Source organism: Neodiprion lecontei, chromosome 4 (genome assembly GCF_021901455.1).
Source record: "Neodiprion lecontei isolate iyNeoLeco1 chromosome 4, iyNeoLeco1.1, whole genome shotgun sequence".
NCBI lineage: Eukaryota > Metazoa > Arthropoda > Insecta > Hymenoptera > Diprionidae > Neodiprion > Neodiprion lecontei.
This window is the reverse complement of record NC_060263.1, coordinates 36,399,992-36,414,643: the sequence shown is the minus strand read 5'-3', so window position 1 is coordinate 36,414,643 and position 14,652 is coordinate 36,399,992. Positions and strand designations below refer to the sequence as shown.

The 14,652-nt window shown below is 35.2% G+C and overlaps 1 protein-coding gene across 3 annotated transcripts in view; it reads right to left on the bottom strand.

Moving 5' to 3' along the window:
• Window positions 1–43: 43 nt before the first annotated feature.
• The window catches only part of LOC107225318 (MAP kinase-interacting serine/threonine-protein kinase 1), a 95,194-nt gene continuing 80,585 nt past the window's right edge, over window positions 44–14,652 (bottom strand). For all 3 annotated transcript variants that reach the window (XM_046738486.1, XM_046738487.1, XM_015665743.2), the window contains 4 exons: window positions 13,715–13,849; window positions 7,739–8,095; window positions 7,068–7,638; window positions 44–6,925 (listed from right to left, as the gene is read on the bottom strand). In XM_046738486.1, the coding sequence (XP_046594442.1) occupies window positions 6,475–6,925; window positions 7,068–7,638; window positions 7,739–8,095; window positions 13,715–13,849 (1,514 nt within the window). In that variant the 3' untranslated portion in view covers window positions 44–6,474. The remainder of the gene's footprint in view (window positions 6,926–7,067; window positions 7,639–7,738; window positions 8,096–13,714; window positions 13,850–14,652) is intronic.

Sequence of the window (14,652 nt, the reverse complement as noted above, 5' to 3'; positions counted from 1 at the left end):
CTCTATTATCTTAATAATTGTTTGGTTTTATAATTTTTTTTTATTTTTAATTTTTTTGCTTTTTTTTCTTTTCATTTCGTTATCCCCGCCTATTTTCATCGATTTTTTTGTGTTCTTGCACTTAGTAAACCTTTGACATGTATATGTACATGTACTCTGAAATGTATAACGTTTTAGATCTGAAGTGTAGACTAAGTATACGTACATATACGATACATATGTAATTCGCCGATTCTTTTTTTTTTTTTTTTGACATAAGGCGTTTCTGTATAGTTACAATACTATAGCAAGTTTCCGATGTACGTTCAACAATTACATTGTTGGATGAAATAATGATAATTTTATTTCACGCTCATTTATGTGCAGAAATTGCGATCTTTTGTTGCGACGAAATCACAAGTATGAAAATTATTGCGAGACTTGAGTTCTCGCAGCAAAAGTAACGCGAAACAAGCGATACAGAAAGTTTTTTTCTCGTTCTTGTTGAAAAATGTTTCCGATTTAATTCTAGTGGATATATTCGATTTTAAAATCGATTACAAATTGTTTCATGATAAAACTTGATGTTAGATATACGCAATATTCTGCTCGTGTTATTAAAGTGGAAACTTTACATATAAACTCGCAAATAAAGATAAATCTATAAATCAAAGCGCAACGAATTAAAAATATTCATATTAATAGTATCATTATTATCGTAGATTTATTACATTTCTTATTTGCGGTTATAATGATTCGTCTTATGTACATGAGATTGTTAATTTTCTGTTTTTTTTTTTTTTTGTTTTCTAATTTTCAAGGGCCCGACAATATTTGCAACTTAAACGGCGCTACCGTTTTTTAATTTCAATATTTTCATGAAAAAAGTCGCCCTGTCACACCGGTATAATTACACATTACTGTTTAATCTGAACCAAGCGATGAGACGGTGCAAGATAGTTTTATTACAACGGGCATCAAAGATACGTCTCACTTTCCATTATCAAATTTGCACAGCATATCAATATATGCTCGCTCCGTCAAGCGCCGTTCCATAACTTGGATCAATTTTTCATCGCGGCAATTAATCATTACCAGACTTATAATAACATCCTTTTGCAAATTTTCGTCGACTATTATACACAACTTTTTTTTTTTTTTTTTTTCTCTCTTGGGCCGGCGCGATTCTATTTTTCTTATACAAAATAAAAACGTTACATATATTGTACATACATATACATGGTACATAAATGAGTAATTATTTATGATGCATGAAAGAAACCGAGGGCAGGAGGTGGAGGGCCTTACACGTGAATGAAAAATTCTTTTACCAAACCTTCCTTCCGGAGATACCATTTTTTTTTAAATCATTTTTTCTCCGTCATTCAGGTTCATCGGATTTTGAAAAGAGGTGAGGGAAGAGGGAGCGAAGGGGAAGGGGAAGGGCAAACCATTTTTATCAATTATTCGTCGAAGAGCCAAAGCTATATATACTCGAAGAGCTTCGGAGCTATGTTAAGAAACGGGAGAAAAAAAAAAAAAAAACCAACATTCAAATTTTCGGTATTTAATTCAATAAATCTTGAATTTATTATTATTAGGTTTACAATAAAGTTTGTACGTTCACAATCCAGTCTCAACATTTGTGTTTCACTACGCTAAGTTGCGCCTTGAAAAATACCTCTATGTATTGATGCTCTTCTGCACTTTTTAAACACAATCGAATTTTTTTTACTACACACATGAAAAGCTGCGTGAAGAATGTTCTAGCCTTGAAAAAAAAGAAAAAAAATATCCGACGATATATCATCTGTGTATTTATGTATCCCATTTGCAGATACAAATTGAACATTAAAAATGAAATTTGTGTTTTTTTTTTTTTTTCCTTCAAATTATTTTCACTCTTTCGCGACATTTGGCATTGTTATAAATTTCTACACGCAACTCGAACATAACTTCGATCCACCTTTAGGCCTCGTTCGCTAACAAAGGTCTTCAGCAAAGCAGCCCCAGTACAAAACATCGTCTAATACTAATTATGCCTTCGCCCAGAAATGCAGTGGTCGAAAGTTTCACACGTTGCACATATACATACATGTATGTTATTATGTATATTTATTTATATTGCGACGATTGCATTTCTCGAAGAATCTCTTCACCAGCGTCAAAAATATATTCGTATGTCTACGGGTATGAAAAATAAAAAATTATATTTTTGGCATTTTTTTTTTCTTTTTTTTTCCTTTTAAATGTTTTTTTTTTCTTTTTTTTTCAACATTTTTTGCAATAATTTGTTCTAAATGTGATTTGTATTTTTTTTTTTTTTTTCGTTTTTCTTCTTTCTTTCTCTTTTTTTTGGGAAACTAGGGTACGCTATATCTATCATATAGGCGTGTACTAATAGCTCTTTGTTGTGTACACTCGTAGTCCATTCAACATATCATACGAAGTTAGTAAAATTAATTAGGTAACCCAAGATTTTACGCAATTAGTCGCTTAATGCTCCCGAGTAAATATTTCACACATTATTATAATGTGTGTTGAAATTGCGTTGTAGTGATATCGGGAACAGACATTTTTCACAGGACTATATTGAAAAACCTGAAAAACTTATCGTCAGACGATCTAGTATCGCAGAGAGTTGACGCTATGATTTATTCGACGATTTTTTTTTTATGAACTTATTGCATCAGGATAAAATTTTTTACATTCCTAGTTATCACAACTAAGTTTCGTAAAATCTTGCACCGTACAAGGAGTTAAAGTATCATTATTTACATAGCATTTACATCGATCAATTATTATTATTATCATTAGGTATTACTCATTCGTTCGTTATTTGACGATTTTTTCGCGAGGACTGACTGTACATTATATGTATGTAGATATAGGGTAATTTAGAGATATACATAATGTGCTTGAAATAAAATATGAGTGAGGTTACAGAAGTGAAGCGAAGAAGTGGAAAAATGAATTCAATAGAAAAAAAAAAGTAAGACCTAAGTCATAACGATAATTCCGAGACGAAAGATTAGTGATTAAGGAGTATGGCAAAAACAAGAAAAAAAAACGTACAACCAATTAAAAAACGACTCATGATTTTTTATTATTATTATTTTTTTTTTTTTTTTCATTTTTTCATATTTATTTCTCGAACTCTCTCAGAGCGTTATTTAAAAAAAGTAATGAAAATCTATTTATTTACTTCATCTGTTTTGCAATTTTCTTATTTTCTTTGTCCTCAAGCCCAAATATTACACGATCAGTTAGTCAGATTACATACCTTGATTGGACATTTATATATCAACATGACAATGTTACAACGGATCAACACAAACTGCTGAAATCGTACTGTAACGAAAGAAAAAACATACATTTCTTTCTTCTCTTTCACACCTCATTTTTTTTCTTTTTTTTTTGTCTTTTCCTTAACACAGCTTGTACATTAAACTGAAGTGCAATATTCAGGTTGAGGGTCGTTTTCCGCTGTGCAATATCGAGGGACAAGTGTATTGATTACGATGCAATAAAATGACTTCCTATAAGGTATCGACGATGTAAGAACCGTTCTTGGACACTGGAAACGATAACGTATAGGTATAGAAAATATACGTAAGATGTATATTGTAGTAACGACAAAAGTATAAACGCAATGTACAAGTACGTAAGAAATTGATCTACTGTCAATTTTCTTGCTAAATAAACCTATTACAATATTGAAGTCCAAAAGATGTAAATAAATATGTGACTGCGTACAACAAGGATGTGTTTATAAACGAATGAATGATTATTAATAATTAATTTGTCCCTCTTTATGGCATTGCGTAAAACTTAAAGATCACGTTGGGTATAAACGAGGGGAAGGCTTAAAATTACATCATAATAACACTATACAAGAAAGTGCTTACGCTAGTAGTTATTTTTTTTTCCTGCTTTCTTCTTTTTTTTTTTTTTTTTCTTTCTTTCCCATTCAATGTCACTCGCATCCATTTACCGCTTACAAAAATCGTTAGAAATAACGTTAAATCGGTATTATGGCCTTTATTATTATTAATATTATTACTGCTATTATTAATTTTTTTTTCTTTCCTTTTTTTTTTTCTACGGCGGTTCAACATTTCTCGCGTAAAATTATACGCGATTAAATATTTTCATTTTGAAAAAGGGAGGAGAAAAAGAAAGGAAATGACAAGTTTTCATTCACATTGGAGCTCGAAACTATTCCCAATGATTATTAAACAACATATCGTAAGAGTTTAAACTCGAAAAAGAGGAAATAAAAGAATAGTTCCCAACTGGCGATGAACTTAGTTCAATCGCTATTATTCTTTGCAAAATGTGTTTTCTTTTCATTTTCTCCCGTCTTTCTCCGAATATTTTGTCAGACAGTTCCTGAGCAGTCATTTCATGACTTATAAAACAAGACAGTTGTTTGGTTTAATTGCAACTGTCCACCTGCTCAAAGTTTAGTCACGTCGGCGGAAATTGATTTCACAGAGATTCGCTCAGAAATTTTCCAACACTGCGCAGTGTGTATTAAACGTATAATTTTTTTTCTATGGTTTTCCCTGTTTTGTAAATAACTGTGCAAATTTGTCATGACCAACCTAACCGATAACCAGTAACATCGGTTAATACAATACAGTTGTAGTACGTGAAAATATTTGTACAGTATATTTTTGTGCCAGTGTAAGTGTTGTTTTGTTCATATTCTACTTATTTTTTGTTCTTTTGTTGTTTGGTTTTTTCCTATGGAAAGTGTAATACAAGGGTTTATACAGCTCTTGGGCCTGCCCTGAGTTACCTCTTCAATTTCTCTCGCCGTAATACAATAGTACGAAAATGTTTAGCGACTTCTTTTCTCAACAAATGCACAGGTTCGTATCTCAGAAAAAAAAGACGCAAGAAAGGTGGAAAATTGGAAAAATAGTGCAAGGTAGTGTTCCAATAAAAAAAAAAAAAAAAAAAAAAACACGATCAACGGACGTAATTCAAAAGTTCCGAATTTGGAGTCAACACGGCACATCCTGCATACCCAGAATGAACAAACCTACAATACTGTTACTTGAGAATATAATAATATTATTAATAATATGTCTAATAGTAGTATCAGAAGTAGTATTAATAGTAATAATAACAATAATAATAATCGTTTGAAAAATTTTGTTTTTTCTTTATAATATTGCGAAGAAATACGCCAATATATTTCCATGACTGAGTTGACCGTTAAATGAAACTTGCACTACAGATCCAACTCCCATGAATGATCCCCAAAAATAACTCCCTGTGTCTGTCTCAACTACAATATATACTACAATGTTACATATCAAGTAGCGTTGTACAAACCCATTGGAAAGGTGGTAGTTGATTCGTTAAAATTCTATAATTACACAATAATTAATAGATTTAAATCTTTAAATTCATCATCAACAGAGACTCGAACGTCGCAACAGGTTTATCTCTTTTACTACTGATTTGCACTTTTTATATTTTTACACTCATCTACTTTTTTTTTTGTTTTTTGTTTCAATTATCTGCCTTAAGGTACAGGTACAAATTTCAACATTTTTTTTCTTTCTTCTTTTTACGATTAATCAATGATAATTTTACAATTTTATCAATCTTCTTACAATACCTACGAAATTGCTCTTTTCTCTCTTCTCGCCCACCGCGACTCTGCCCTGCTTCAACCTTAAAATCTACCCTCTACCTTCCTAATGAGCAAACCTTTTACAGTGCACCCCGGGCTCCCAAAGAGCGGGCAACAATTTACAAAATTCGGTCATTAATGATTGAATAAAAATTATCATATAAAATAACGAAATGTAAAAAGGCTTTCACAATTATATTCAAGACAGAGAAAAAGTGAGGGAGAGCGAGAGAGAGAGAGGTAGAATAGTAGTAGTAGTGAGAGAATTTCAAAATGTAATAATATGCATGTACATATTTTTCACAGATCTACCATATACCGATATCAAAGTCTGAATTTAAACGTACGTAATCGGAAACACTATCAAATTTATACGTGTCAGTGGGTACTTTGTGTCGAATGTTTGCATCAGATAATTTCAGCCTCGGCGGTAATGTTTTCAACTTTTTTCCTCTCGTATTTTATTTTTGTTTTTCTCTCAAGTTTAGAATTAATTTTCCACTTCATAGGTATTCTTATTATTAACAAAAACTGTGACAAAAAAAAAAAATAAAATAAAATAATAATAAATAAAAAATGTTAAAAGCAAATTACCGAAAAAGTGTAACGCCACGTCAGGGGAAGAGTGGCTACAATATCATCATAGCCGTATTAACGTCAACCGCAGAACAAGAAAATTTTCAATTACAATTTCAAATTTCCTTAAGAATCAAAGCAAAAAAAAAAAATTTCCTCTCATTGTTTAATGCGTATATCAACAATTTCTCAGCTTCTCTTTTCGTTGATACGAGTAGATGCGACAAAAGATGACATAGTTTCCAAATCTGAAATCATCACATCGCCTATCAGCCACTTGGCGACGCTACAATTGAGTCGGTGCGACGTTCGAGTAGACTTGAACGCGCCTTGAGTCTCCTCTGCATCAGTCTGCTCTCGCTTGGGGGTGAAAGCCCGAACAGATTGAGAGACTCCTTACCAATGAGTCGATTCCTGCCGATGATCTTCAAATCGCTCAAGTCAATGCTCGAGTGAACGGAACACGACTTTGCCCGAGGTGTGTCAAACTCGCTCGAGGAATGAGTGACGCAATTTTTTCCATGCTCTGACAATTCGCTGCTGGAATCCGACATATGTCCGTACGGATGATTGTCCTCATCGGTCGAAGACGTAGATAATCTCGGCTCTCTATTCTCTGCCAATTCTTCCAAATTAACTGAGAAATGTTGTAGAACGACTCTGTTAACAGCCATAGCGGATTCCGCGAATGCCGACAATTCACGAGCTGAATTATTCCTTCTGCAAAGATTGGAGAAACATAAATTGCGTTTAAACTTTTTATCAAAATTTTGTTTATCGGGGTGGCTGTTGTCTTTTTTCTTTCAACGTGAACTGAAAATGTTTATAATCGTAGATACATTCGGTGAGGAGAAATTCTTACCTAATAATTTGTGGAGTGGTCAGCGACCTGTCACCCCCTTCCTCGCCTGTTGGTCCAGGATTAATCCAATGGTGTTTCAACACACTCTCGGCGCTGAGTCTTTGGTGAGCTTCCTTGACCAACAATCCTCTGATCAAGTCCTTTGCATCCTCCGAAATGCATCGCCATTCCCTGTCAGGAAATTCGTATCTACCCTCCTGGATACTGGTGAATAAAAGCTCTTGACAAGACTGGCAATTCTCTCCTTTCTCCCAGCCGCAATCAGTGCCGCAATTTCCATAAAACGGAGGGTATCCGCACAGCAGTATATACATGATAACACCCAGGCTCCATAAGTCGCAGCGTTTATCGTAAGAATTCACCTCGCCGATGAAAGCTTCGACCACTTCAGGTGCCATGAATTCAGCACTACCGACAGGCGTTAATAATTGCGGTGTTGCAATTGGGCTTGACAGCGAATTGTTGAACTTAATCCCTGAGCCCAAGTCAAAGTCGCAAACTTTTATGGGCGTCAGCTTGTCCGGATGGACGCACAAGATGTTTTCAGGTTTTAGATCCCTGTGCGCTATTCCTGAAATCATTAAAATAAAATGGGGAATAAATAACGCCGTTCAATTGTTTTGAACCGACAGTTTTCCACACGCCAGATTCAAGCATACTCCGTCGCTTACCTTTCTTGTGGAGGAAATTCAAGGCGCTGGCTATCTCTTTGACAATTTCGCTCGCCTCACGTTCGGTGAAGTGAATTCTCTCTTGAATTCTGTTCAGTAACTGCCCTCCGTTTACTTTCTCAAACACCAAATAGAACCTCTCGTCATCCTCAAAGAACTCGATAAGTTGTATGATGTTGGCGTGTCCCTGACAATGATGGAAGGTTTCAACCTCTTTGAATACCCTGGCACGCGCGTGTCCCGGAATTTTATCAATGATTTTAACCGCATATTCCAAATCGGTATACAGGGAAGCGCAGGTTTGCACAGAAGCGTACGCTCCTTCCCCAAGAACTTCACCGGTAAGCTTGTAAAGTTCTGAAACAATAAAAATTAAAATAATATATACATATATATTTAGCAATATATTTTAAAGGTGAGAATTGAAAAATACTTGACCAATATTTCAACTGACAACCAACTCGTCTATTTCTTTGACCTTATAATTTATTTATGCACTTTCTGTACATCGCCACATCGTTGTTTAAAATAAAAATAACAGGTATATACGTACATTCAATCAATTCATACCGGTAATGGCCTATCAAAGCGCGAGTGAGAGGCAAAATCTTAAGCGGCATTATTCAACTTAACGACTGTATCTTATTATATCGACATATAAGCGATCTACACAAGGTGACGAGATATAGAAAAAGATTGAATGAGAACAAAAACAGGATATAAAAATGAAAGAAGACACGCGTCGGGTGAATAACACCCGACGATAATGAATGTTCTCGAAAGTTAATCTTGAGAGAAAAAACTGTTCATCAGATTGCAAGCATGACAATGCGTGAGTTTGAAAATCGGAATAACGTATCTGATCTGTAATTCGAGAGTGCATATAAGGAATATTGAGAATGTGAAAAGTATCTCATGCATGGTGTTATCACTGCGGAGTTAGTCAAAGGCCCGACAGAAGAAAAAGAAGAAGAAAACGAAGAATCGTTACGGCGGTGTATGTTATTAACGATAGAATGTACGTATAGACAAGAAACGATTGTTTGTCAGGGAAACCAGTAATAACGAACATTGTTCTTCGCAGGACGTATGTATGTACATATGCATATATACACGGAATTACGAAAAACACAGAGTTGCTTAGGTGTGAAAGATTTCCACAATTGAAAAAGTAAACAGGAGAAACTGCTCTACATGCTCCCGACGACGGTTTGCAATTTTTCGCACTCACACACACACACACTGAAGAATTGCACGACTCGCGAGACTAGTGTGAGAAATTTTCCTTCGTAACATACCGCCTTGCTGGCTCGAACATTCCACTGAAAAATTGCGATTCCTCTCGACGTTCTATCTCATACACACACATCCATGCTTCTCGTACAGTCTCACTTACCAAGTGTTTCAATAATAATAAGAGAACAACCTTCAATTGACCTAATCAAGAATCTCTACGAAGTGACAAACTCGTTTCGCGTTATAATCTCTCCGTCGTTTATTACAAAATATATGTACATGTAATTTGCGTTCGCAATTTACCGCAAGACGAATACTAATTGCCAAATAGTAAGAAAATAAAGTTTTAAACGTGAGTTCCGCTTCCGTTCGACAGACTTAAATTACGCTCGTCAGAATTTTGTGAAATTGTTCGTAAACGTAGAGGACCTGTGACTTGACCATTTTTCCTAAAAAAAATTTAAAACATTAGCAGTATTGTTGTAATAAAATTGAGAGAAAAAACGAACAGTATCACCTCGACACTCGTCGTCACGAATATCTGCATTACAGCTTGTTCCCACTATCGACACACATTAGCAGTATGCAATATTAATCGCTCACAAGTCATGTTAAGATGAGTCAGAGAGTCCAAGTCGCAATATATGTAACACCGCAGAGTGATAAGGGGATAACTTAATAATATTATAAGCCGACATTGTAATATTAGCTCGGCAATCGTATACGATAAAATAAAATGAAAAATCAACGTGTCTAGTTGCAATTTACACACATCGATTTGCTGTCGCCAGATAATCGATCGATCACTGCTTCCGTTGAATGGGTGAACTAATTAACCGATAGTCACGAGATTTGCCATTCGCGACTGACTTCCTTTTATAGCAAACACCGGGCGATGAAAATACGTTCTTTGATATACTAGACTGTATATGCACATTGTATAATGTATACACATATGTATACGTATGTATACGTGTATGTATATATAAATTCATACATACATACTCGTGACAGTTAGGAAATTTATGATTCGGTAGTTAAAAGACGTAGCAACGATACAAGAAAAAGATGAAAAGAAAAAAGAAAAAATTGACAAAAGCAAGTTTCATACGCAGTTTACTCTTCATCCCTCTTCATTTCTGGTTATACATATATTTGTACATACATCGATTCGCGTTCAATTCCCAGTTGTTAATTAATATCACCGATCGAGTTTATGTATGTCATGTACTTATGCATTAAAATTTAGACACTGGCGCTAATTAAAATTTCAGTCCATCATGTAACTTATTTAAGCAGGAATCGAATTGCGGTAACATTTGTGCAGTATTCCTTGTTACAGTTAGTTGTACGAATACTGTAATATGTACATAAAATCGATTTTAATATAAACGTTGAAAACTGTCGAGAATAAATTCAGCAGAATCGCTTGAAGCGGCGACTTGAAAATAAAGCTAATGAAACAATATTTATTATACAACACCGTCGTCATTCCGTCCTAAAAGAAATAATATCTAAATTCGTATTTAACCCTTCAGGACATGGGTGTTTTGACTGCCATTATTTACTCTGGCCATGAGAAAAAATCTCATGGCTTCTGCGCATGCGCTCAGTATATTTTAAATACAGCTTTCTTAAGAAAATATCATTTATTTATAATTTTCAATGTTTTTTAAGGTAAAATAATTGCGCAAATTTATTATTAAAGTAATATCAATTAAATATTCACAATGCAAAATAACTGAGATCTAAGTACTCATAAAATGTATTTGTCAGGGTTATATATAAAACAAAAATATTGACTTACGTTTATTTAACACCTTTTAATAATATTCATTTAATGAATATCAACAATTAAATTATAAATTGTACATTTTTGAAAGCAGATAACACAGCACAACATTACACAATTATGCTTTAGGTATATGTATCATGTAAACAAGTATGGCGGACGCATACTACGGAACGACCCGAACTAGGCCGAAAAGAAACGAAAGCTAAAATCTCTCACCCTTTAATACTCTGGCCATGAGAAAAAATCTCATGTTCTCCAAAAAATTATTTTTTTTCGCAATTTTGATTTAAAAAAAAACAGTTTTTAGTGAATGTGTATCTAGAAAACTAAATTATAGGAAGATACAAAAATTTTCAAGTAGTCTTTCCATTTGAATTTTAAAAGATATTTGAGATCTACGTTGAGCATGAGAGAAAATCTCATAACCCATGTCCTGAAGGGTTAACGATAGGATAGTGGAATTAGTGTCACAAGTTAAAAATATTCGCAGATAAATACATCAACCTCATTTAACCGTACAACGAAGTGAAAAGTAAAGAAAAATTACATCAATAAGCCGTATTACGGTAAGATAACTCACTATCGCATTCTAATCCTTTTGGCAAACAATGATTGAATTTTTTTCACTCATCTTTTTTCTTTCAAATTTCACTGCCACGTTCCGCGTGTGTGTGTGCGTTTTTCGTGTTCACCGTTTATCCCACCACAGTTTGTAAACGTGTAAAACCCAAACAAATGAGATGAATAAAAATTTAACAGATCCTTCAATGATGTAATCTTATCTCCGCGCATACATACCTACACGGGTATGTATACAACTTCGCACATGATATAAATTGACGAGAAAGCAACAGACTTGATAATACGTACATAATACACCGTATCACGTGAGTGATAAACGTTTCCTTCGCATTCAAAAGAATTTTAAAATCAACGATACTAGTTCAAAATTGAATGCACGCGTGCAATACGAGTGCAATATTAGTAGCGGCAGTTAACGTCAATAAATAAATCTAATTAAAAAAAAGGTGGGGGGGGGGGGGGGGGGGTAGGAGAAAATTTCAAAAGGTTCAATTGATCACGGTCACCTTAGTCACCCGATGCCGTGCTGCTGCTGTTGCTGAAACGTACATGCGTGTATACATATATAGGTATACATACCGTCTCTAATCCCTCTTTGTAATGTCAAGGTCGAAGGCTGAAACGTACGTATGTGTGTGTGCGTGTGCGTGTAACAGTGCGTATGCAGGCTTGTGGGATGCGCATGTACCAACGGAGGGAATTCGTTGAAGGACTACACGATTCTGGCTCATCGTTAGAGCGTATTCCGTGAAATTGTACAGCAGTAGCAACAGCAACAGCAGCGGGCGCCGAATGTATACAAGTATATGTATGTATACAGGTTGAATAGCGACCCGCGAGCGCCTAGCAACTGCTGGTTTGCCCCCCTCCTCCACCCCCCTCACCCACACCCGACGTCCGCGCTTCGGCATACTCGAAATCCGATAATGCCGGCTCCTCTCCGCTCCTCTCCCTCCCTCCCCAGATATATCACATTACATACGTATGACGTATAAAGGTAGATAATATGCGTTGGTCGAGGGTGGTGAGCGAATGGAATTCTTCAAGTATTTAAAAAAGAATGAAAGAAAAAACGAGAATCAAAATTCTACGTATTGACAGGAAAATTTGGTAAAAGATACAGTTGTATTCCGGTGATGGTTTGTTTTTTTCTTTTTTTTTTTTAATTACATCACACTCCATGCAGTGTTTTACAACAAGCATTTGATAAACAACAATATCAGTCTGGTTATTATCGTGCTCGTTGTTGTTGCTCACGATAATCAGACCTCTCATTTCTTTGTTTTTTTTTTTTTTTCTTCTTTTCTTCATCTGTCGTGACGGACTGATTCGCTCGACGCAAGCTCCAAGAATTTCGGTTCACAATTATCCACGCGGTAAGAAAAGCGACGGAAAGAAAAAAAAAGAGATAAAGAAAACCGTAGAAACGCTTCGGGTAAAAATCAAACACAGATTTTACGTTTATTGACAGATTTAATCTGAATCGTGGAACTATTTGCTCCTGCCGTATAGATTTGTTAGTCGCATTGTCGACACCACCGAAGCAGCTTTGTTCCAAGTTACTTCTCGTCCATTGTTATTACGTATCACGCGATTCGTTTGATACTAAAATTAATTTCCAGTCGTTTATTCTGGTTCTTTTCCCTGTTAGTAAGCGTTATACGATATTAAAAAGACAAGTGACAATAAACTTTGAGGCGTTCTTGAATCAGAGGCTTTGCAATTTCCGCTCCGATTTTACATACAACGTATAACTACAAAACATTTTTTTTATCAATCCCGGTGAGACACGGTTGGTCATTATCTTTATTAGTATTACTTCTTTTTAAATTCGTTTATAAGGGGACGACAAAGGCGGTCAATTTGTACGATACGAGATGCCAGCCTAACCACGCGACGAACGATCCTCTCTCCTCCTCCTCCTTCATATCGTGCAACTTCCGGTGTTTATAAACAGACCCATGCAATATGCCCGATGTGCGTAAGACCGTCTCGGTTTGTCCCCACCGTAAGAGAATCCGCATTCTATTCTCGGAACCAACGATCAGTTTGATTTATTTTCGTTCCAGGGTTTAGAATTTAAAACCGAATCCTCGGGTAATTTTCTCTCACAGAATTATTCCCTCCCACGATTCCTTGTTTTCAATTTCACTCCAAATTTGCCCCGATTTATACTTGTCTTCTTCTTTTTTTTTTTTATTTTTCTTTACCAACTCCCATGCGCTCGTTGTTCCTTTGAATTGCTTTTGCTCTGTATATAAATTAATGACGACAGTGATAATCCATTCGTACCGGAAGTGAGTACGTAAAAAGTTACATAAAATTAAACCCCCGGTGAGATACGATATGTGAATTTTACGAACCTTGGAAACAAGATGAGACAAGAGACGAACCGGAACGTTTCTTCCTGCGTCTCTTTCGCCTGGCTTCTTCTTGACGGGCTTGAACAGCGCTCATGGATTCTCCGTTGGACGCGATTTCCCTGCAACCGCCATCGCCTGACAAACAAAAAGAGGAAAACTTTTGATAAGATGATTAAACAACGACAATCGAACGAAAGGTTAAGTTCGTCAAGAGAGTACATGAATGAAAAAGGTTCGGTCATAAAAGCTGGAGTGCCATCCTTGACAACCAACAAATATAAATGTGTAAAAAAAAATTGTTACACTTTTCGCAACGAAACACACGTCCGCTGTGCACCCTTATATGATATTTTAATTTTTCAACATACGAGAGATAAGAGAAAACGTTGTTAAAGAAAAATAAACAATAACAATACTAATAATAGTATGATCAATGTGGGATTCATTTTTTGACAATATGCAACACCTTCGAAGGTATTTCCTACAGATGCACAATAGTCACAACTATTTTAATCTGACTTTCGCCGTTCTAACCTTACCAACTTCAACCTTTTATCAAATTCCTAATTTTTCAATTCGCTTTCGCAAATATTTCACAAAAATATCGCCAAATAGCGGGCCTCCGTTTGTTCGTTAATTATTGGTACGTACACCAGCAATAATCGCATCTTGTATTATGAATAGTAAGCGGAAAATAATTTTAAAAAAATGTATTATCACAGTAATTATATACGAGAGTAAAAAGGCACAATTTTTACGAATTAGTTAATTAATTGCGCTGTCTAACATACTCGCACGTTTAGTCACCCTTTATTTTTCTTTATCTGTTTTACTTTAATACAGTCTTCGCGAAGCTGAATGGGTGTTTTAAATTACATACAAATCATGAACAACGCGATCCATTGATCTTTGAGACTTTGGATCCCGATCGCCGGTTC